Below are 21,796 nucleotides of genomic sequence, written 5' to 3'. Positions count from 1 at the left end.
AATGACATACCCAGCAAATCACTAGTAGCCACTAGAGGGAGCCAAAAGGTAAACTCACAACAGACAGCGCAGTCATTTCACCAGAGATGCTTGACACCTTCTCCGCCTCTCCTTGGCGTCCGACATTGTGGTACTGTCTTGTCCTAGGTGGAACTCTTCTCTTCCTGCCATACCATTCCCTCCAGGGGCGACTGTCATGGTTCTCAATGGCAAGAGACCGTAGTAAAGCATACAAAAGGACTAGCTCTTGGAAGATGGGAACTCGAGCTGACTGTGAGCTAAACCTACCGCACAACTAACAGTGGCCGGGTAGCGTGCCTACGTTTTATCCCTAGACGCCCAGCGCCAGCCGGAGGACTGACTGACCCTAGCAGAGGAAAATACAGACCTGGCTTACCTCTAGAGAAATTTTCCCCAAAAGGCAGACAGTAGCCCCCACATATATTGTCGGTGATTTAGAGGAAATTGACATACGAAGTATGAAGATAGGTTTAGCAAATTGAGGTCCGCTTACTAGATAGTAGGAAGACAGAAAAGGGAACTTCACAGTCAGCTGAAAACCCTTTCAAAACACCATCCTGAAATTACTTTAAGACTCTAATATCAACTCATGACACCAGAGTGGCAATTTCAGCTCACAAGAGCTTCCAGCCTCAGAAATATTCAAACACAGAGAACTGGAACAAAAATGCAAAACAATCTTAGGACTACAAGTCCAACTTAGCTGATAGTAGTCTAGGAGCAGGAACATGCAACAGAAAGGCTTCTGGTAACACTGTTGGCCGGCATAGAAATGACTGAGGAGCAAGGCTAAATAGACAACTCCCACATCCTGATGGAAACAGGTGAACAGAGGAGATGAAGCACACAAGTGCAGTACCACCAGAAACCACCGGGGGAGCCCAGAAACCAAATTCACAACAGTACCCCCCCCTCAAGGAGGGGGCACCGAACCCTCACCAGAACCACCAGGGCGATCAGGATGAGCCCTATGAAAGGCACGGACCAAATCGGAGGCATGAACATCAGAGGCAGTCACCCAAGAGTTATCCTCCTGACCATAGCCCTTCCACTTGACCAAATACTGAAGTCTCCGTCTGGAAACACGGGAGTCCAAGATCTTCTCGACAACGTACTCCAACTCACCCTCAACCAACACCGGAGCAGGAGGCTCAACGGAAGGCACAACCGGTACCTCATACCTGCGCAACAATGACCGATGGAAGACATTATGAATAGAAAAAGATGCAGGGAGGTCCAAACGAAAGGACACACGGTTAAGAATCTCCAATATCTTGTATGGGCCGATGAACCGAGGCTTAAACTTAGGAGAAGAAACCTTCATAGGGACAAAACGAGAAGACAACCACACCAAGTCCCCAACACAAAGACGAGGACCAGCACGACGACGGCGGTTGGCAAACTGCTGAGTCTTCTCCTGGGACAACTTCAAATTGTCCACCACGTGCCCCCAAATCTGATGCAACCTCTCCACCACAGCATCCACTCCAGGACAATCCGAAGACTCCACCTGACCGGAAGAGAAACGAGGATGAAACCCCGAATTACAGAAGAAAGGAGAAACCAAGGTGGCAGAACTAGCCCGGTTATTGAGGGCAAACTCCGCCAAGGGCAAAAAGGCAACCCAATCATCCTGATCCGCAGACACAAAACACCTCAAATAAGTCTCCAAGGTCTGATTAGTTCGCTCGGTCTGGCCATTAGTCTGAGGATGGAAAGCAGACGAAAAAGACAAATCAATGCCCATCCTAGCACAGAACGCTCGCCAAAATCTAGACACGAATTGGGTTCCCCTGTCAGAAACGATATTCTCCGGAATACCATGCAAGCGAACCACATTTTGAAAATACAGAGGAACCAGCTCGGATGAGGAAGGCAATTTAGGCAAGGGGACCAAATGGACCATCTTAGAGAAACGGTCACACACCACCCAGATGACAGACATCTTCTGAGAAACAGGGAGATCAGAAATAAAATCCATGGAGATGTGAGTCCAAGGCCTCTTCGGAATAGGCAAAGATAACAACAATCCACTAGCCCGAGAACAACAAGGCTTGGCCCGAGCACAAACATCACAAGACTGCACAAAACCTCGCACATCTCGCGACAGGGAAGGCCACCAGAAGGACCTAGCCACCAAATCCCTGGTACCAAAGATTCCAGGATGACCAGCTAACGCAGAAGAATGGACCTCCGAGATGACTCTACTGGTCCAATCATCCGGAACAAACAGTCTACCAGGCGGGCAACGATCAGGTCTATCCGCCTGAAACTCCTGCAAGACCCGTCGCAAGTCTGGGGAAACAGCAGATAATATCACTCCATCCTTAAGGATACCTGTAGGTTCAGAATTACCAGGGGAATCAGGCTCAAAACTCCTAGAAAGGGCATCCGCCTTCACATTTTTAGAACCCGGTAGGTAAGAAACCACAAAATTAAACCGAGAGAAAAATAACGACCAGCGCGCCTGTCTAGGATTCAGGCGCCTGGCAGACTCAAGATAAATCAAATTCTTGTGGTCGGTCAATACCACCACCTGATGTCTAGCCCCCTCAAGCCAATGACGCCACTCCTCAAAAGCCCACTTCATAGCCAAGAGCTCCCGATTACCAATATCATAATTTCACTCAGCGGGTGAAAATTTACGAGAAAAGAACGCGCAAGGTCTCATCACGGAGCAGTCGGAACTTTTCTGCGACAAAACCGCCCCAGCTCCGATTTCTGAAGCGTCGACCTCAACCTGAAAAGGAAGAGTAACATCAGGCTGACGCAATACAGGGGCGGAAGAAAAGCGACGCTTAAGCTCCCAAAAGGCCTCCACAGCAGCAGGGGACCAATCAGCAACATCAGCACCCTTCTTAGTCAAATCAGTCAACGGCTTAGCAACATCAGAAAAACCAGTTATAAATCGACGATAAAAATTAGCAAAGCCCAAAAACTTCTGAAGGCTCTTAAGAGAAGAGGGTTGCGTCCAATCACAAATAGCCTGAACCTTGACAGGGTCCATCTCAATGGAAGAGGGGGAAAAAATGTACCCCAAAAACGAAATCTTTTGAACCCCAAAAACACACTTAGAACCCTTTACACACAAGGAATTAGAGCGCAAAACCTGAAAAACCCTCCTGACCTGTTGGACATGAGAGTCCCAGTCATCCGAAAAAATCAAAATATCATCCAGATACACAATCATAAATTTATCCAAATATTCACGGAAAATGTCATGCATAAAAGACTGAAAGACTGAAGGGGCATTTGAAAGACCAAAAGGCATTACTAAATACTCAAAATGGCCCTCAGGCGTATTAAATGCGGTTTTCCACTCATCCCCCTGCTTAATTCGCACTAAATTATACGCCCCACGAAGATCAATCTTAGAGAACCACTTGGCCCCCTTTATTCGAGCAAACAAATCAGTAAGCAGTGGCAAAGGATACTGATATTTAACCGTGATTTTATTCAAAAGCCGATAATCAATACACGGCCTCAAAGAGCCATCTTTTTTAGATACAAAGAAAAAACCGGCTCCTAAGGGAGATGACGAAGGACGAATATGTCCCTTTTCCAAGGACTCCTTAATATATTCCCGCATAGCAGCATGTTCAGGCACAGATAGATTAAATAAACGACCCTTTGGAAACTTACTGCCCGGAATCAGATCTATAGTACAATCGCAATCTCTGTGCGGAGGTAGTGAACCAAGTTTAGGCTCCTCAAAAACGTCACGATAATCAGATAAAAATTCCGGAATCTCAGAGGGAATAGATGACGAAATGGAAACCAAAGGTACGTCCCCATGAGTCCCCTGACATCCCCAGCTTAACACAGACATTGCTTTCCAGTCGAGGACTGGGTTATGAGATTGCAGCCATGGCTATCCAAGCACCAACACATCATGTAGATTATACAACACAAGGAAGCGAATAATCTCCTGGTGATCCGGATTAATACGCATAGTTACTTGTGTCCAGTATTGTGGTTTATTACTAGCCAATGGCGTGGAGTCAATACCCTTCAGAGGTATAGGAACTTCCAGAGGCTCTAAATTAAACCCACAGCGTTTGGCAAAGGACCAATCCATAAGACTCAAAGCGGCGCCAGAGTCGACATAGGCGTCCGCGGTAATAGACGATAAAGAGCAAATCAGGGTCACAGATAGAATAAACTTAGACTGTAAAGTGCCAATTGAAACAGACTTATCAACCTTCTTAGTACGTTTAGAGCATGCTGATATAACATGAGTTGAATCACCACAATAGAAGCATAACCCATTTTTCCGCCTAAAATTCTGTCGTTCGCTTCTGGACAGAATTCTATCACATTGCATAATCTCTGGCGCCTTCTCAGTAGACACCGCCAAATGGTGCACAGGTTTGCGCTCCCGCAAACGCCGATCAATCTGAATAGCCATTGTCATGGACTCATTCAGACCTGTAGGCACAGGGAACCCCACCATAACATCTTTAATGGCATCAGAGAGACCCTCTCTGAAATTCGCCGCCAGGGCACACTCATTCCACTGAGTAAGCACAGACCACTTACGAAATTTTTGGCAGTATATTTCAGCCTCATCTTGCCCTTGAGACAGGGCCATCAAGGCTTTTTCAGCCTGAATCTCTAAATGAGGTTCCTCATAAAGCAACCCCAAAGCCAGGAAAAACGCATCCACATTGAGCAACGCAGGATCCCCTGGTGCCAAAGCAAATGCCCAATCCTGAGGGTCGCCCCGGAGCAAGGAAATTACAATCCTGACCTGCTGTGCAGGATCTCCAGCGGAGCGAGATCTCAGAGACAAAAATAATTTACAATTATGTTTGAAATTCTGGAAGCGAGATCTATCCCCGGAGAAAAATTCAGGTAAAGGAATTCTAGGTTCAGATATAGGAGCATGAATTACAAAATCCTGTAAACTTTGAACCTTCATAGCGAGATTATCCAAACCTATAGCTAAACTCTGTGGATCCATTTTAATCAGGTGAAATCAGAACCATTCAAGGATTAGAAGGAGAGAGAGACGAAGGCTGCAGTAAGCAGAGATGCAAATGAATCAACTAATGAGCAAACTCACAAAAAAAAAAAAAAAAAATTCTCTGCAGACTACTTTTCTCTCCTTTCTTCTGCCAATTATTTTAACCCTTGGCCGGCCAAGCTGTCATGGTTCTCAATGGCAAGAGACCGTAGTAAAGCATACAAAAGGACTAGCTCTTGGAAGATGGGAACTCGAGCTGACTGTGAGCTAAACCTACCGCACCACTAACAGTGGCCGGGTAGCGTGCCTACATTTTATCCCTAGACGCCCAGCGCCAGCCGGAGGACTGACTGACCCTAGCAGAGGAAAATACAGACCTGGCTTACCTCTAGAGAAATTTTCCCCAAAAGGCAGACAGTAGCCCCCACATATATTGTCGGTGATTTAGAGGAAATTGACATACGAAGTATGAAGATAGGTTTAGCAAATTGAGGTCCGCTTACTAGATAGTAGGAAGACAGAAAAGGGAACTTCACAGTCAGCTGAAAACCCTTTCAAAACACCATCCTGAAATTACTTTAAGACTCTAATATCAACTCATGACACCAGAGTGGCAATTTCAGCTCACAAGAGCTTCCAGCCTCAGAAATATTCAAACACAGAGAACTGGAACAAAAATGCAAAACAATCTTAGGACTACAAGTCCAACTTAGCTGATAGTAGTCTAGGAGCAGGAACATGCAACAGAAAGGCTTCTGGTAACATTGTTGGCCGGCATAGAAATGACTGAGGAGCAAGGCTAAATAGACAACTCCCACATCCTGATGGAAACAGGTGAACAGAGGAGATGAAGCACACAAGTGCAGTACCACCAGAAACCACCGGGGGAGCCCAGAAACCAAATTCACAACAGGCGACGTTCCCTCCAGTTAGCAGGACCCTCGGAGGGGTGAGCGGATCTCTGCCACCGCTCTTCTCGGGTAGGGCAATTTCTGGACATGTGTCCCACCTTTCTGCACAACCAGCACTCACGTCTGCGTCGGTCTGGAGGGCGCTTCAGTCTGGATCGTCGACCTCGGCGGGGAACATCTCTCATCTGCGGTTGCTCTTCACCCCAGGATACGGAGTTACACTCTGGGGCCACCATCGTAGCCTTCTTCATGCTGTGCACCTCTCCTTTATCTCTTTCTGGCGGCTTCTGCACGTTACCTCGGGGTATGCCGCTGGTCCCCAAAATGGCAGTAGGGGCTTTCCCCAGACTCTCAATCTCCCAGATTCTTCTTATTTTCAGCTGGGAATCTCGGGTCCACATCGCCTTCTCTTCATTGTGACTGGGTGCTCCGCAGTTGTAGCATCTAGGCAGTCGTCTTCGCCGAGCGGCACTAGTCTCACTTTGGGGGGCGGTCTCTCTTTCTCACACTAGAGGGCTGTACTCTGCAGCAGGGATCTTCTTATATTCAGCCACCTCCTCACGGACTCGCTTAACCTCCGTCTTCAAGTCTTCTACCCATTGAGGGGCTGTTACCTCCCTGCTCCATACCTTTCTCACTGGCCCTACCACCCCTTGCTCTTGCTCACGCGTGCGTGCCTCACTCCCGACCTCAGAGAAAGTCATATCTAGCTTTACGCGCATGCGCTCTCGCAGGGCCTGTTTCACTAACACATCTCGCAAGCCTGTCACCAGTTGGTCTCGCAGTACAACGTCAATTGACCCCACACCTATGCCGTCCTTCCGTGTAATGGCAGTATGAAGCTCCTGCAGTGCGTTCATATATTGCGTCACGGTCTCCCCCTCTCTTTGCACCTGGCGGAACAGTCGCATGTGCAGCTCCCCTACGTCAGTGGGGTCCCCATGCGTCTCCTCAAGTATACGTAATACTTTGTCCAGGGTATCTCTCGCCTGGGGGGGTCTGAGCATAACAGAGTCCCGTGCATCCCCCTCTAGGGCCATCACAGCTATTTTCGCCTGCAGTGTCGGTGTCATAGGATGCATCCGCATCATCCCTTGGATGCGCTCCGTCCAACCCCACAACATGACATTACTCCCTGAAAATTTTGGCAGGTTAGCTAACATGGCTCCCAGGGAGATGCTAGACCTGGGACCTCCCTCAACTGCTTGGTCTGCCCCTTCCGCGCTACCGTGTGACATCCTGCCGACTACGCCAAGTGTAATAGAGTGCAGGATTGCGTATGTCACCACGGAACAGACAGACCAACTGTTGAGGGGAATTTATTAACAGGAGTAGGTTCTCCTCGCAGGGAGTAAACAGGGGGTAAATAGAGGTAAATCAATAGTAAACAGTTAAACGGAAACGAAAGGGTTAACGAGTGTTGTTGTAACTTATCAGTCCAGGGAGGTCCTGACTGAAGGGTCCTTATTCCAATGTGGGTACAGTCACCAACAGCACTTGAAAAGTCTGAAGTCTTTCCTGTCTTCTGAGAACTGGAGACTCCGGGGTTAAACCTTTGCAGCCTGTTCTTCTCAAAGTGAAACTGGAACCAGGAAATAACACAGTCTCCGTCGCTGCTGCAAGAGCCTCTGTGCACCAGGCTGACAGTCTCTCTGTAGTAACGGTGTCACACACACACTGGGCAGTTACTTATCACACTCAGGGATCTTTGCTTGTCACTGCTGTCACCAGGGCTGCACAGTCACTGTCTCTGATTCAGGAGGCTTCCAAATCTACACCCCTACATCCAGCCTTCACTCTGGTGGGTATCTCAGCCTCAGTGCCCTCATGGGGAGCACTACTTTTAGGGGAGCACGGCGCTCCAGCCTGCCCTCTCTTTGGCGCGCTGCCTTCTCTCTGCTCTCCCGCTCTTTTCTGACCACACCTCCCTCTTCCCAGCAGTCTCCTCGTCCCCTCTGTCCAGGGCAGAAAGTCTTCCCCCCAACAACCCAGCTGTCTGACTATGTGGTTCCAGGCAAGGAGCAGGGAAAGCAACCTCCTTACACATGCTCAATGTGGTTGAGATCTGGTGGCTGACTTAACCATTGCAGAATATTCCACTTCATTGCCATCAAATCTCATGGTTTCCAATATGTTTTGGGTCATTGTCTATCTGTATTGTGAAGCCCAGTCCAATCAACCTTGCTGCATGTGGTTGAATCTGAGCAGAAAGTAAAGTCCTGTACCCTTCAGAATTCCATCTGCTTCTGTCTACAGTGACAGCATCAATAAACACAAGTGATTCAGTGTCATTGGGAGCCAAGCATGCCCATGCCATCACACTGTTTTCACCTTGTTTTCCAGAGGAAGTGGTGTGCTTTGGATCATGAGCCGTTCCAAGCCTTCTCTATACTCACTTCTTCCCATAATTCTGGTACAGGTTGATCTTAGTTTCATCTGTCTAAAGAATAATTTTCCAGAACTAGGCTGACTTTTTAGATTTTTTTTTGCAAAGTCTAATTTGGCTTTTCTATTTTTAAGGCTGATTTACGGTTTGAACCTTGTGGTGAACCCTCTGTATTTGCGCTCATGAAATCTTCTCTTTATGTTAGACTTAGAAACTAAAAGACCTACTTCCTGGAAAGTGCTCTTCACTTGGGTGGATGTTGTTGAGGGGTTCGTCTTCACCGCAAAAAGGATTCTACAATCATTCACCACTTTTGTCTTTCGTGGACGCCCAGGTCTTTATGAGTTCAAGTTCACCTGTGCGCTTTTTTGCAGAATGTAAAAAACAGTTGATTTGGCCACTCCTAATATTTCTGTTATCTCTATGATGAATTTCTTCTTTTTTTCAGTCTAATGATGATCTGTTTCTCTTCCACTGAGAGCTTCTTTTGCCACATATTGTGGTTTCCCAGCAGCAGATCCCAAATGCAAATGTCACACCTGGAAACAGCTCCACACCTTTTACCTGCTTAAAAGCTGTCCAGTCCAAATCGATGCCTGCAGTCACTCTTTTTGACTGCAGACTTATGAATCACCCCAGCACATGCACTGTGCACTGCTGTGATTTGCCTGTTTCAGAACCAGGACAGGAGGGTATGTATGAGTTATACATATTCTATGCCAGTTGGCATGGCCTTGCTTCCATACACTTGTATGGAGTGAGACCGCTTTTTTTGTCATCTATGCCCACTCAACTGCTGGTTTGCTTGATGGGGAATAGCTTTGCTCGGTACAAGTGTAATGAACAAGACCATACCCAGTAGATGGGCCGTGGCTGGGAGTATGTATAATGCACACATACCCTCCGGTCCCGGGTCAGAAACCAGCAAATCCCTACAGAGCAGAGTGTGTGTGCTTTGGGGATACATGAGTCTGCAGTCACACAGAGTGACTGCAGACTTATCGATTTGGACTGGACAACTCCTTAAATTAATGATGGATTAAGGCTGGTTTCACACTTGCGTTTTTGAACGCATGCATTTTTTAAAAAAAACGCATGGTGCAAAAACGCATGTAAACGCATGTAAACGCTGCGTTTTTTAGACGCATGCGTTAAACGCGTGTGTCAAAAAAACGCAGCGTTTACACGCGTTTACATGCGTTTTTGCATGCGTTTGCGTTTTTTTGAACATTTTTCCAAAAAAAAAAAAAAAAGATAACCAGACACAACCAATGGGAATAGAGAGGCCGTATATGATTGTCTCTCAATATATAGACCCTAGGGGGACAGAAATTTTCAGAGCTTGCTACTGTTTCCGGTGTCACGATGGATCTTTCTATGGATAACTTTTATTTCAAACTGGAGTTCAGCTTCAAGATTTTCCTTGCCTGTGTTTTTGCTTGGGAGCAAGACCGAAACCGCCAAAGATGGAGAAGGAGACAGCGTCGGCGTTTTTGGAGGCACCCCATCATTGAAGTGCGTGAGAGCCGTGGAGCATATCACACGCTCTATGCGGAGCTGAATGCCAACCCGGAGAAATTCCAGGATTATACCAGAATGTCTCAAGATTCTTTCCGGGATTTACTGGCTCGTGTTGAAGGATCCATAAGGCGACAGGACACACGGCTCCGTAGAGCGATTCCACCTGAGGAACATCTGTTAGTGACATTACGGTACGTTCCAAAACTAAACCAATGACCGTCAACTTTGTTGTTATGACATGTTTTCTATGTTTTTTTTTTTTTCGTTTTTTTTTAAAAAACACCATTAGAGCCGATTTTAAATTTTTTTGTTTTTGTTTCTTTTTCTTCTAGATTTCTTGCCACAGGAGAGAGTTTATCTTCCCTGCACTTCCAATACCGCCTTGGAATCTCAACCCTCTCCGGAATTGTTGTGGACACCTGTCGTGCGTTATGGAATGCACTCCGTGAGGAGTTTATACCCGTACCCACCGTGGACATGTGGCGGGAAATTTCAACTACATTTTTGAACGTGTGTGATTTCCCAAACTGTTTAGGGGCGGTGGATGGAAAGCACATCCGCATTGTCAAACCTGCCAGAACCGGATCTGAGTTTTATAATTATAAAAAATATTTTTCGGTAGTGCTTATGGCAATAGCGGATGCGGAGTGTCGCTTCATCGCCGTGGATATTGGAGCTTTTGGCCGTGGCAATGATTCCCAAACCTTCAAGAGCTCGGATATGGGCCGTCGGTTGTATGGCAACAATTTTAATTTTCCCCCTCCACAGCCTCTCCCCAACACTCAAGGCCCACCGCTGCCATTTGTTATGGTTGGGGATGAGGCCTTCCAGATGTGTGAAAATCTCCTGAAGCCCTATTCTAGTAGGGACTTGGACCACACTAGAAGAATATTCAACTACAGACTGACCAGGGCCCGAAGAACCGTAGAGTGCAGCTTTGGCATTCTTGTTGCTAAATGGCGCATTCTTGCAACAGCCATCAATCTAAAAGTGGAAACAGTGGACGAGGTGGTCAAAGCCTGTGTGGTGCTACACAATTATATAATGGCTAAGGAGCGACCCCACATTGAACTTGATGAACCTGTTGCACACCCATTGCCTGATTTTCAGCATCACCCGATGCGGTCAACTGCAGCCGTTGGTCTTATGCGGGACCAATTTGCGGCCTATTTTGTGTCCGATATTGGACGTGTTTCATGGCAGGACAATGTTGTGTAAATGTCCTGTTGTATGTTTATCTTTACCAATTATTAAACACTGATACAAATTTTTCTAATTAATAAACTTTTTTGTGTTCACCATGTCTACTATCTTTTTCCTCTCTAAACAAAGGTTGACCAAAGATGGGCAGTAGATATGTATATCATATTTTGTAATCCAAAACCAGGAGTGGGTGATAGTTGTTGAGGTAATAAATTTTAATTTTTCATCGTAATTTACCTCTGTTGCACTCCCTATTTTGGTTTTCAAAGAATGATATAAACCACGGGCCCCATACTTATAATAATGGTACAAAATGTTTATTTATTAATTCTAATATTGTTGACGTCATTGCGTCAAGACTGTCACGGTCTCTATAGCCATCAAGTCAAGTGTAAGCAATAATAAATTCATGATAAACATATACATGGTCATGAATTCACAATTTCTGACACCTGGCCTGGTGAGCATAGATATGTAGAGTGTGAGAACAATTGTCCCATCTGTTTGACAACCATTGTCACATAATGTGCTATATAGAATATGGTGAATATACAAGGCAGTAATCAACTTAATCGGTCAGGTATATATTTTGACATCTCACCGGTTAAGTTGAGTTCTGAACTTGATTTCCACCATTTTCTCTTTGTACAGTGACACTACACTAGGTACAAAAATAAGAGTATGGAAATAAATACTATTTTTTTGGCCAACTCATATCTGTATACTAAAGAAACACATATAGATGTTGTCTGGTATTTTATACTACTGGAGATATGTGTAGGCCAAAAGAATAAGTGTGTGACGAAGTTTATTGTTGTGTATTGAGAGCGGTGAAAGACACAATAAACCAAACATAATTGTTTCAAATAAACTTTTTTTTTATTGAGGAAAAAAAAAACAAATTTATTTTTTGGTACCGCGCCGGGTTGAACCACGCCGGCTTGGGGTTGAGTGACGTAACTGGGGGGTATTCAGAACTGAAGCCTGGCTCACCGTGGAGGAGGCAGAGGTGGCAGGAGAATGGGCAACAAAACTTGAAGGGTCTGGAAGTTCGGGGATGGGGCTTAAAACATGAGGGGCTTGAGACACACTGGAAGGTTGAGACACATCGGTAGGTGATGGGGGAGGAATAATCAAAGTTTTTTGTTTTTTATGCGTTTTGCCAGTTTTACGTTGGGTTTTCCGGGTTGGGGGAAGTCTTCTTGGGCTATGTTGTAAAGTGTGGGCGGGAGACACGTCAGGACCCGTCTCCACACAGTCAGTCTCCATTGTGGAGCGCTCGGCAATGTCTGAGTCCAATGGGGGGAAAGATAAACTCCCGCCTGGGTCCTGGTGCCTCGTTGGGGGGGGGGAAACAAAAACCCTTCCAGGATCCTGGTGCCTCGTTGGGGGGGGGGAAACAAATCCCATACCATTGTCCTGCTGCATTGCTGGTGGGGGGGAACAGAAAGCCATGGATGGATCCTGCTGCATCAGGGTGGGTCCTGCCTGGAAAGGTATGGCTTGGTCGTGCTGCATCATGGGGGGCCCGGTGCGATACGCCATGGATGGGTCCTGCTGCATCGGGGGGTGTCCTGCCCGGAAAGCAACTCCTCGGTCCTGCTGCATCGGGGTTGGTCCGGTCAGATATGACAGGCCTCGGTCCTGCTGCATCGGGGTGGGTCCGGTCCGAAATGCCAGGCCTCGGTCCTGCTGCATCGGGGTGGGTCCGGTCCGAAATGCCAGGCCTGGGTCCTGCTGCATCTGGGGTGGGCCGGTCCGATATTGCATGGATGGGTCCTGCTGCATCGGGAGGGTGCCGGGCCGATAAGCCACGCCAGGGTCCTGCGTCATGGTGGTGTCAGCGGAGGAGGTCCAAGCCGGAGCAGCGGTCGTCACGGTGGTGGCGGTGGGATGTCCAACAGCACTCGTCATCGTGTTGGCGCTGTAGTGGAGTACACCTGTAGAGGGAATAGAGGTGGCCGTGCAGTGGTATGCAGCAGAGGTAGGAATAGTGTTTACTTGTGACAGTGACGGCACAGTTGGATATGCCGCCACATTACGACTCTGACTCTGCTGCATAGCCTGCACAAAAGCAACATTGCAGGCCTGCATCACACTCAGCTGGAGATCAGGGCTAAGGTGTTCCGACATGCCCTCTAGGATTTGATTGAAAAAATGATGAGCTGGCTTCTTGAGGTCGGCTTTCAATTGATCAACGCTTTTGGCGACATCCTGGATGCGGCAATTTAAGAGATTATGGGTCACATCCATTCTGTCACCTAAAGCCTTGATAGCTTCATGTAAAACCGAGCTCAAGTGTAAAAACTCGGGCATGAGGGACCTATCCGAAGCCCTCTGTCGCTGCCGGGATGAGCCCGCAAAAATGGGTGCAGCGAAAGAGGACTGCGAAAGGGGAAGACCTGATGGGCCAGCCCCCTGGTCTCCAGTGAGTGTGGAAGACCCACCTGGTGCTGCGCTGCTGGATGGCTGGGACGGGTCCGTGGCTGCCGGCTGAAGGACCGCTCCAGAACCTGTGGCAACAGTCGTGCAGTGTGTGCTGTGAAAAAAGAAAACAGAAAATTAATACCAAACTATAACAAGACGGTACATCCTGTGGAATTAAAAGTGACAGATTATGTCAATGCAACACAACCGGAGGCATGTGAGAAATACTTACGTTCTCATGAGAAGGACCGGTCTCAGGAAGGCCAACACACGGTGGTATTTGTAGAGCCGGTGCCTTGCTCCGGAACCACTAGCTGCACTCTTCTCTGCACGTAGGTCCTTGTTGAAGCGGTCCTTCATGGAACGCCAATGTGTCCTTACTTTCTCCACTGTGAAATAACAATAAAATATAATGGTCAGAATAAGGACTTTTGGCCGTGCTCTCGTGACTGTGTGTGATGACAGAAACTACGAAAAGTTTCTTTCATCACACACAGTCAAGAGAGCATGGCCAAGGTCTGTTGCTTCACACTACCGTGCAATACTTACCAAATGCATTACGGACCCGTGGCGGGGAATTCTCCCAGCCATCCCACAACGCTTGGGCCACCTCACTCCACAAACGACGGAGAACACTATTGACGGCGTGCTGTTGATCCCGGCTGTCCCACAACGGGACTCGCTCCTGGACCAGACTGATCAGCAGGTCATTATCAATCCGGTCGTCGTCCCGTTGTGAAACCTAAAATTAAAACAAAATCATTTAAGTTTGCTCAACCACATTTGGAAAAAATAAGACACGAAGATGAGAAAGGGCAGGAATATGAAAGACAACTTTCAGAAAAGGATGATATAAGAAATATGTATAGAAAAACAAGGGTACAGAAAGGAAGTTAAAAGAATATTACAATAAGGACAGTCTGCCTGGTATACATACCCGCTGCCGTCTTCCACCTGGACCTTGACTCCGCTGCTCAGTACCTCTCTGTCCCTCAGTTGAAGTGCTCTATAAAATTTTAAAAAAAAAATTGCCTCATGTGTCGATGTGACAGTCAATACTTACCAAGCTGACGGACAAAAAACATACCTCGCTCACGTGATCCACTTCTGATTGACGTGGCTGGAACTCCTCATCAGACGAGGAAACCGGAGAAGACATTCTGATGCGTGTTGAAAGAAAAAAAATAGAAGAAATTAGGACATGTAGATCCAAAAAATTGAAAATGAATGCATTGGCTAGGATATACTCACATTGCTCTGTGTCTTGTCCAACAATGCGTCCGGGCAGGGTGCTGTCTTCTTTGGAGTCTGATGAGAAGTGACCAGAAACTTCCCCCCACCTTCCTTTTATAACCCTGCTGCTATGGGGGAGTCTTATCAGTGTCTAGACATCTTTATCTACACTTAATTCAATGGTGCCAAAAAAAACGCATGCGTCAAAAAAACGCATGCAAACGCATGTCAAAAAAAACGCATGCGTCCCCATTGACTCCAATGCATTTTTTTGTCCAAAAAAACCGCATGTAAACGCATGCGTTTTTTTGGAAAAAAAAAACGCCCCTCAAAATACTACAAGTTGCATTTTATTAAATGAACGCATGCAGTTAAAAAACGCATGCGTTCACAAACGCGTGCAAACGCATACACCAAAAAACGCATGCGTTTTCAATGTTAAATATAGGGGAAAAAAACGCATGCGTTTTTTTGGTAAAAAACGCTGCAGACAAAAACGCAAGTGTGAAACCACCCTAACAAAGGAAAAGTTTACGCAGCCCATTAAAGAACTTTTGAGATAATCGTCCAATTACTTTTGGTCTCTTCAAAAAGAAGTTACATATTAAGAACTGTAATTCCTAAACCAGACTCCAATTAGGATGCGAACACCCTTAAATTTAAGATGGCATGCTACACTTCAAGCCTATATTGATTGTTTAAGTGTATTTTGAAAATGTTTTGGTAGGTAGCTAAAATGTCGAAACTATTGTCACTTTCCAAACATTTTTGGACCTAACTGTATATTAATCTGATGAGCTCCTCTTGCTCTATAACATGCTGCAGATCAGCTATAATTACACATAAAAGGTGCCCTCTAATATTGTATAACAAAACTAGAAAAATAAAGCAACAACAATTTTATGCATTATTTTTGTTTAACATTGTGTTGCGCGTCTTTAATTTCTAGCTTAGAATTTTTTATCATTATATCATTAATACTGCTGTTTTCTTTCCTAGGAATTTGAGAAAGACAATATTCCGTCTAAGGTTATTGCCCAGATAAGAAGAGATTTTATCAGCAATCCAGAGTTCCAGCCAGCTGTCATTAAGAATGTCTCTTCAGCCTGTGAAGGGCTTTGTAGTTGGGTCAGGGCCATTGAAGTCTATGACAAGGTTGCCAAGGTAACTACTGTGTCCTAAGATTCTTCATAGGCATCAAACTTTCATCTTGTTAAATTTGTATAGGCAAAGCATGGTGTGATGAATGTTAATACAGTATTAGGACAGCTCAGATCTTTTCTGTTTATTTATTCATACAGGCTTGGATAGTTTCCTAGTGTCACACTCCACTTTATATTACAACTGCATAATAGATGTACACAAACCTCACAATCTATATATGATTATACAGTTCTTTATCATCTTATAGAAATATCTATCTAAATGGTTAGATGGATTACACTGGTGTATAGTGATTTTGTTGCCAAGGATGTCTGAACGGTTTTATATTAAGTTTAAGGAGCTGATTAAGAATATGACTTCAGTTTTGCCAGATTGACTTTAGTTTCTGAGATATTTAATAGTTAATTATTTAATTACAGTAGAATTCTGGCTTCAAAAATTCACTTTTGTAGCATTCTAAACCTCTAAATTGAAATGCAAAATAATTTTATGGGATATTTCATTATCTTGGAGTCAAAACCAAAAGACCAAAAGCTATTACATTTGTTATCACACACAAGTCTCATTGGGAAATGCATTATTTTCATGGATGAATTATTTAAAAAACTACAAAAAAATTAAGCAAAAGTAATGGTAGTTTTGAATTCAGTATCCAAAGCCATTCAAAAAACCTTGGCACCTGAAAAAATATTATTTTTTATAGATATATGTTATATACACAGTTCTGGCCAAAAGTGTTGGCACCTTTTCTCCCTGAAAATTATTGCAATTACACATGTTTTGTAATACATGTTTATTTCCTTTGTGTATATTGGAACAACACAGAGAAAAAAACGCAAATTGGACATAATTTTACTGAAAACCCAAAATATCAGTTGGACAAAATTATTGGCACCTTTCCTAAATTGTGGGTAAACAACATTGTTCCAAGCATGTGATGCTTGTTCAAACTCACCTGTGGCAAGTAGCAGGTGTGGGCAATATGAAAATCACAAATGAAATCAGATAAAAAGGGGAGAAGTTGACTGAATCTTTGCATTGTTTGTCTGTGTGCGCCACACTAAGCATGGAGAACAGAAAGAGGTGAAAAGACATGTCTGTCTGAGACATTGAGAACCAAAATTGCAAACAAAAATCAAGAATATCAGGGTTACAAGTCCATCTTCAGATATCTTTTTCTTTTGTCCATGATGGGCAACATATTCAAAAGGTTTACAGCCTAGGGCACTGTAGCTAATCTTCCTGGATGTGGACGGCAGAGAAAAACTGATGAAAGGTTGCAATGCAGGATAGTCCAGATAGTGGATAAGCAGCACTAATCCAGTTCCAAAGAAATTAAAGGTGTCTTGCAGACTCAGGGTGCATCATTGTAAGTGAGCAATCCATTGATATTTGAATGAAGTGAAACGCCATCACAGGAAAGCCATAAGGACCCCACTGCTGCAACAGAGACATAATAAAACTTTAGTGCAGTTTGCCAAAATGTATGTAAATAAGCCAAAATTCTTCTGAGAAAGCCTCTTATAGACAAATGGGACCAAGATATAGCTTTTTCTTAAAGCACATCATTCTAATGTTTACTGAAAACAGAATGAGGCTACAAAGAAAAGAATACAGTACCTACATTCAAACATGGTGGAGGTTCAAGGAAGTTTTGGGGTTGTTTGCTATCTCTGGCACTGGGTGCCTTGACTGTGTGCAAGGCATCATTAAATCTGAAGATTACCAAATGACTTTGAATCTCAATGTAGTGCTTAGCGTAAGAAAACTGGGTTTACGTCCTAGGCCATGGACCTTTCAGCAGAACAATGACCTCAAGCATACTTCCAGAAGCATCCAGAAATGGATGCAAACAAAGCGCTGGAGAGTTCTGAAGTGGCCAGCAATGAGTCTGGATCTAAATCCCATTGAAGCAAATAGATAATGGCTGCACTCAAGTTTATTGTGCTAAAGCAAGGAAATGTGCAATACATGAAATGTGAACAGCATAATGGCTTGTGAAATTTATGAAAAAACACATGAGATTTTTAGCACAAAATTTGGCCAAATGTTGTAAGCCCATTCACCAAACGTCAAGGTAATCTCAGATCGAATGGGTAACTAACCTGTCTGCCTAGTGTGAACACTTACCTATGGCTAATAAAATGGTAAAGCCTGTATTTATAGAGGAGGTTAGAACCAACTGTGTTTGGATGTAATTAAAATCACAGCATGGTGAAGGGCGGGGCGTTCAAGTCAGAAAAAGCAATACATAGTAAATATAGAAAAACTGACTGAACAGCCATCTAGTCTGAACTGGTGCATAACCAAAAAGTCTTACATAGCAAATAGATAATGGCTGCACTCAAGTTTATTGTGCTAAAGCAAGGAAATGTGCAATACATGAAATGTGAACAGCATAATGGCTTGTGAAATTTATGAAAAAACACTTGAGATTTTTAGCACAAAATTTGGCCAAATGTTGTGAGCCCATTCACCAAACGTCAAGGTAATCTCAGATCGAATGGGTAACTAACCTGTCTGCCTAGTGTGAACACTTACCTATGGCTAATAAAATGGTAAAGCCTGTATTTATAGAGGAGGTTAGAACCAACTGTGTTTGGATGTAATTAAAATCACAGCATGGTGAAGGGCGGGGCGTTCAAGTCAGAAAAAGCAATACATAGTAAATATAGAAAAACTGACTGAACAGCCATCTAGTCTGAACTGGTGCATAACCAAAAAGTCTTACATAGCAAATAGATAATGGCTGCACTCAAGTTTATTGTGCTAAAGCAAGGAAATGTGCAATACATGAAATGTGAACAGCATAATGGCTTGTGAAATTTATGAAAAAACACATGAGATTTTTAGCACAAAATTTGGCCAAATGTTGTGAGCCCATTCACCAAACGTCAAGGTAATCTCAGATCGAATGGGTAACTAACCTGTCTGCCTAGTGTGAACACTTACCTGTGGCTAATAAAATGGTAAAGCCTGTATTTATAGAGGAGGTTAGAACCAACTGTGTTTGGATGTAATTAAAATCACAGCATGGTGAAGGGCGGGGCGTTCAAGTCAGAAAAAGCAATACATAATAAATATAGAAAAACTGACTGAACAGCCATCTAGTCTGAACTGGTGCATAACCAAAAAGTCTTACATAGCAAATAGATAATGGCTGCACTCAAGTTTATTGTGCTAAAGCAAGGAAATGTGCAATACATGAAATGTGAACAGCATAATGGCTTGTGAAATTTATGAAAAAACACATGAGATTTTTAGCACAAAATTTGGCCAAATGTTGTGAGCCCATTCACCAAACGTCAAGGTAATCTCAGATCGAATGGGTAACTAACCTGTCTGCCTAGTGTGAACACTTACCTATGGCTAATAAAATGGTAAAGCCCTTGTAGATTGTGAGCCCTCGCGGGCAGGGTCCTCACTCCTCCTGTACCAGTTATGACTTGTATTGTTCAAGATTATTGTACTTGTTTTTATTATGTATACCCCTCCTCACTTGTAAAGCGCCATGGAATAAATGGCGCTATAACAATAAATAATAATAATAATAATAATAATAATATTTATAGAGGAGGTTAGAACCAACTGTGTTTGGATGTAATTAAAATCACAGCATGGTGAAGGGCGGGGCGTTCAAGTCAGAAAAAGCAATACATAGTAAATATAGAAAAACTGACTGAACAGCCATCTAGTCTGAACTGGTGCATAACCAAAAAGTCTTACATAGCAAATAGATAATGGCTGCACTCAAGTTTATTGTGCTAAAGCAAGGAAATGTGCAATACATGAAATGTGAACAGCATAATGGCTTGTGAAATTTATGAAAAAACACATGAGATTTTTAGCACAAAATTTGGCCAAATGTTGTGAGCCCATTCACCAAACGTCAAGGTAATCTCAGATCGAATGGGTAACTAACCTGTCTGCCTAGTGTGAACACTTACCTATGGCTAATAAAATGGTAAAGCCTGTATTTATAGAGGAGGTTAGAACCAACTGTGTTTGGATGTAATTAAAATCACAGCATGGTGAAGGGCGGGGCGTTCAAGTCAGAAAAAGCAATACATAGTAAATATAGAAAAACTGACTGAACAGCCATCTAGTCTGAACTGGTGCATAACCAAAAAGTCTTACATAGCAAATAGATAATGGCTGCACTCAAGTTTATTGTGCTAAAGCAAGGCTTTACCATTTTATTAGCCATAGGTAAGTGTTCACACTAGGCAGACAGGTTAGTTACCCATTCGATCTGAGATTACCTTGACGTTTGGTGAATGGGCTCACAACATTTGGCCAAATTTTGTGCTAAAAATCTCATGTGTTTTTTCATAAATTTCACAAGCCATTATGCTGTTCACATTTCATGTATTGCACATTTCCTTGCTTTAGCACAATAAACTTGAGTGCAGCCATTATCTATTTGCTATATAAGACTTTTTGGTTATGCACCAGTTCAGACTAGATGGCTGTTCAGTCAGTTTTTCTATATTTACTATGTATTGCTTTTTCTGACTTGAACGCCCCGCCCTTCACCATGCTGTGATTTTAATTACATCCAAACACAGTTGGTTCTAACCTCCTCTATAAATACAGGCTTTACCATTTTATTAGCCATAGGTAAGTGTTCACACTAGGCAGACAGGTTAGTTACCCATTCGATCTGAGATTACCTTGACGTTTGGTGAATGGGCTCACAACATTTGGCCAAATTTTGTGCTAAAAATCTCATGTGTTTTTTCATAAATTTCACAAGCCATTATGCTGTTCACATTTCATGTATTGCACATTTCCTTGCTTTAGCACAATAAACTTGAGTGCAGCCATTATCTATTTGCTATGTAAGACTTTTTGGTTATGCACCAGTTCAGACTAGATGGCTGTTCAGTCAGTTTTTCTATATTTACTATGTATTGCTTTTTCTGACTTGACCGCCCCGCCCTTCACCATGCTGTGATTTTAATTACATCCAAACACAGTTGGTTCTAACCTCCTCTATAAATACAGGCTTTACCATTTTATTAGCCATAGGTAAGTGTTCACACTAGGCAGACAGGTTAGTTACCCATTCGATCTGAGATTACCTTGACGTTTGGTGAATGGGCTCACAACATTTGGCCAAATTTTGTGCTAAAAATCTCATGTGTTTTTTCATAAATTTCACAAGCCATTATGCTGTTCACATTTCATGTATTGCACATTTCCTTGCTTTAGCACAATAAACTTGAGTGCAGCCATTATCTATTTGCTATGTAAGACTTTTTGGTTATGCACCAGTTCAGACTAGATGGCTGTTCAGTCAGTTTTTCTATATTTACTATGTATTGCTTTTTCTGACTTGACCGCCCCGCCCTTCACCATGCTGTGATTTTAATTACATCCAAACACAGTTGGCTCTAACCTCCTCTATAAATACAGGCTTTACCATTTTATTAGCCATAGGTAAGTGTTCACACTAGGCAGACAGGTTAGTTACCCATTCGATCTGAGATTACCTTGACGTTTGGTGAATGGGCTCACAACATTTGGCCAAATTTTGTGCTAAAAATCTCATGTGTTTTTTCATAAATTTCACAAGCCATTATGCTGTTCACATTTCATGTATTGCACATTTCCTTGCTTTAGCACAATAAACTTGAGTGCAGCCATTATCTATTTGCTATGTAAGACTTTTTGGTTATGCACCAGTTCAGACTAGATGGCTGTTCAGTCAGTTTTTCTATATTTACTATGTATTGCTTTTTCTGACTTGACCGCCCCGCCCTTCACCATGCTGTGATTTTAATTACATCCAAACACAGTTGGTTCTAACCTCCTCTATAAATACAGGCTTTACCATTTTATTAGCCATAGGTAAGTGTTCACACTAGGCAGACAGGTTAGTTACCCATTCGATCTGAGATTACCTTGACGTTTGGTGAATGGGCTCACAACATTTGGCCAAATTTTGTGCTAAAAATCTCA

At 43.7% G+C, this 21,796-nt stretch overlaps 2 protein-coding genes across 2 annotated transcripts in view; one reads left to right on the top strand and one right to left on the bottom strand.

Moving 5' to 3' along the window:
- Positions 1-14,709, bottom strand: part of LOC143773444 (uncharacterized) — an 84,352-nt gene extending 69,643 nt beyond the window's left edge. Inside the window, exons 1-5 of the mRNA XM_077260893.1 lie at positions 14,523-14,709; positions 14,373-14,441; positions 13,985-14,177; positions 13,668-13,824; positions 12,646-13,547 (exon numbers count right to left, since the gene is read on the bottom strand). Coding sequence (XP_077117008.1) covers positions 12,646-13,547; positions 13,668-13,824; positions 13,985-14,177; positions 14,373-14,441; positions 14,523-14,594 — 1,393 coding nt within the window. The 5' untranslated portion in view covers positions 14,595-14,709. The remainder of the gene's footprint in view (positions 1-12,645; positions 13,548-13,667; positions 13,825-13,984; positions 14,178-14,372; positions 14,442-14,522) is intronic.
- LOC143775062 (dynein axonemal heavy chain 3-like) overlaps positions 1-21,796 on the top strand; it is a 2,972,411-nt gene that overhangs the window by 2,515,045 nt on the left and 435,570 nt on the right. Inside the window, exon 60 of the mRNA XM_077262897.1 lies at positions 15,668-15,832. Within this exon, the coding sequence (XP_077119012.1) occupies positions 15,668-15,832 (165 nt within the window). The remainder of the gene's footprint in view (positions 1-15,667; positions 15,833-21,796) is intronic.

The sequence above is a fragment of the Ranitomeya variabilis genome, chromosome 5 (assembly GCF_051348905.1).
Source record: "Ranitomeya variabilis isolate aRanVar5 chromosome 5, aRanVar5.hap1, whole genome shotgun sequence".
NCBI classification, from domain to species: domain Eukaryota; kingdom Metazoa; phylum Chordata; class Amphibia; order Anura; family Dendrobatidae; genus Ranitomeya; species Ranitomeya variabilis.
The sequence above is the reverse complement of the archived record's forward strand: the minus strand, read 5'-3'. Positions and strand labels throughout refer to the sequence as shown.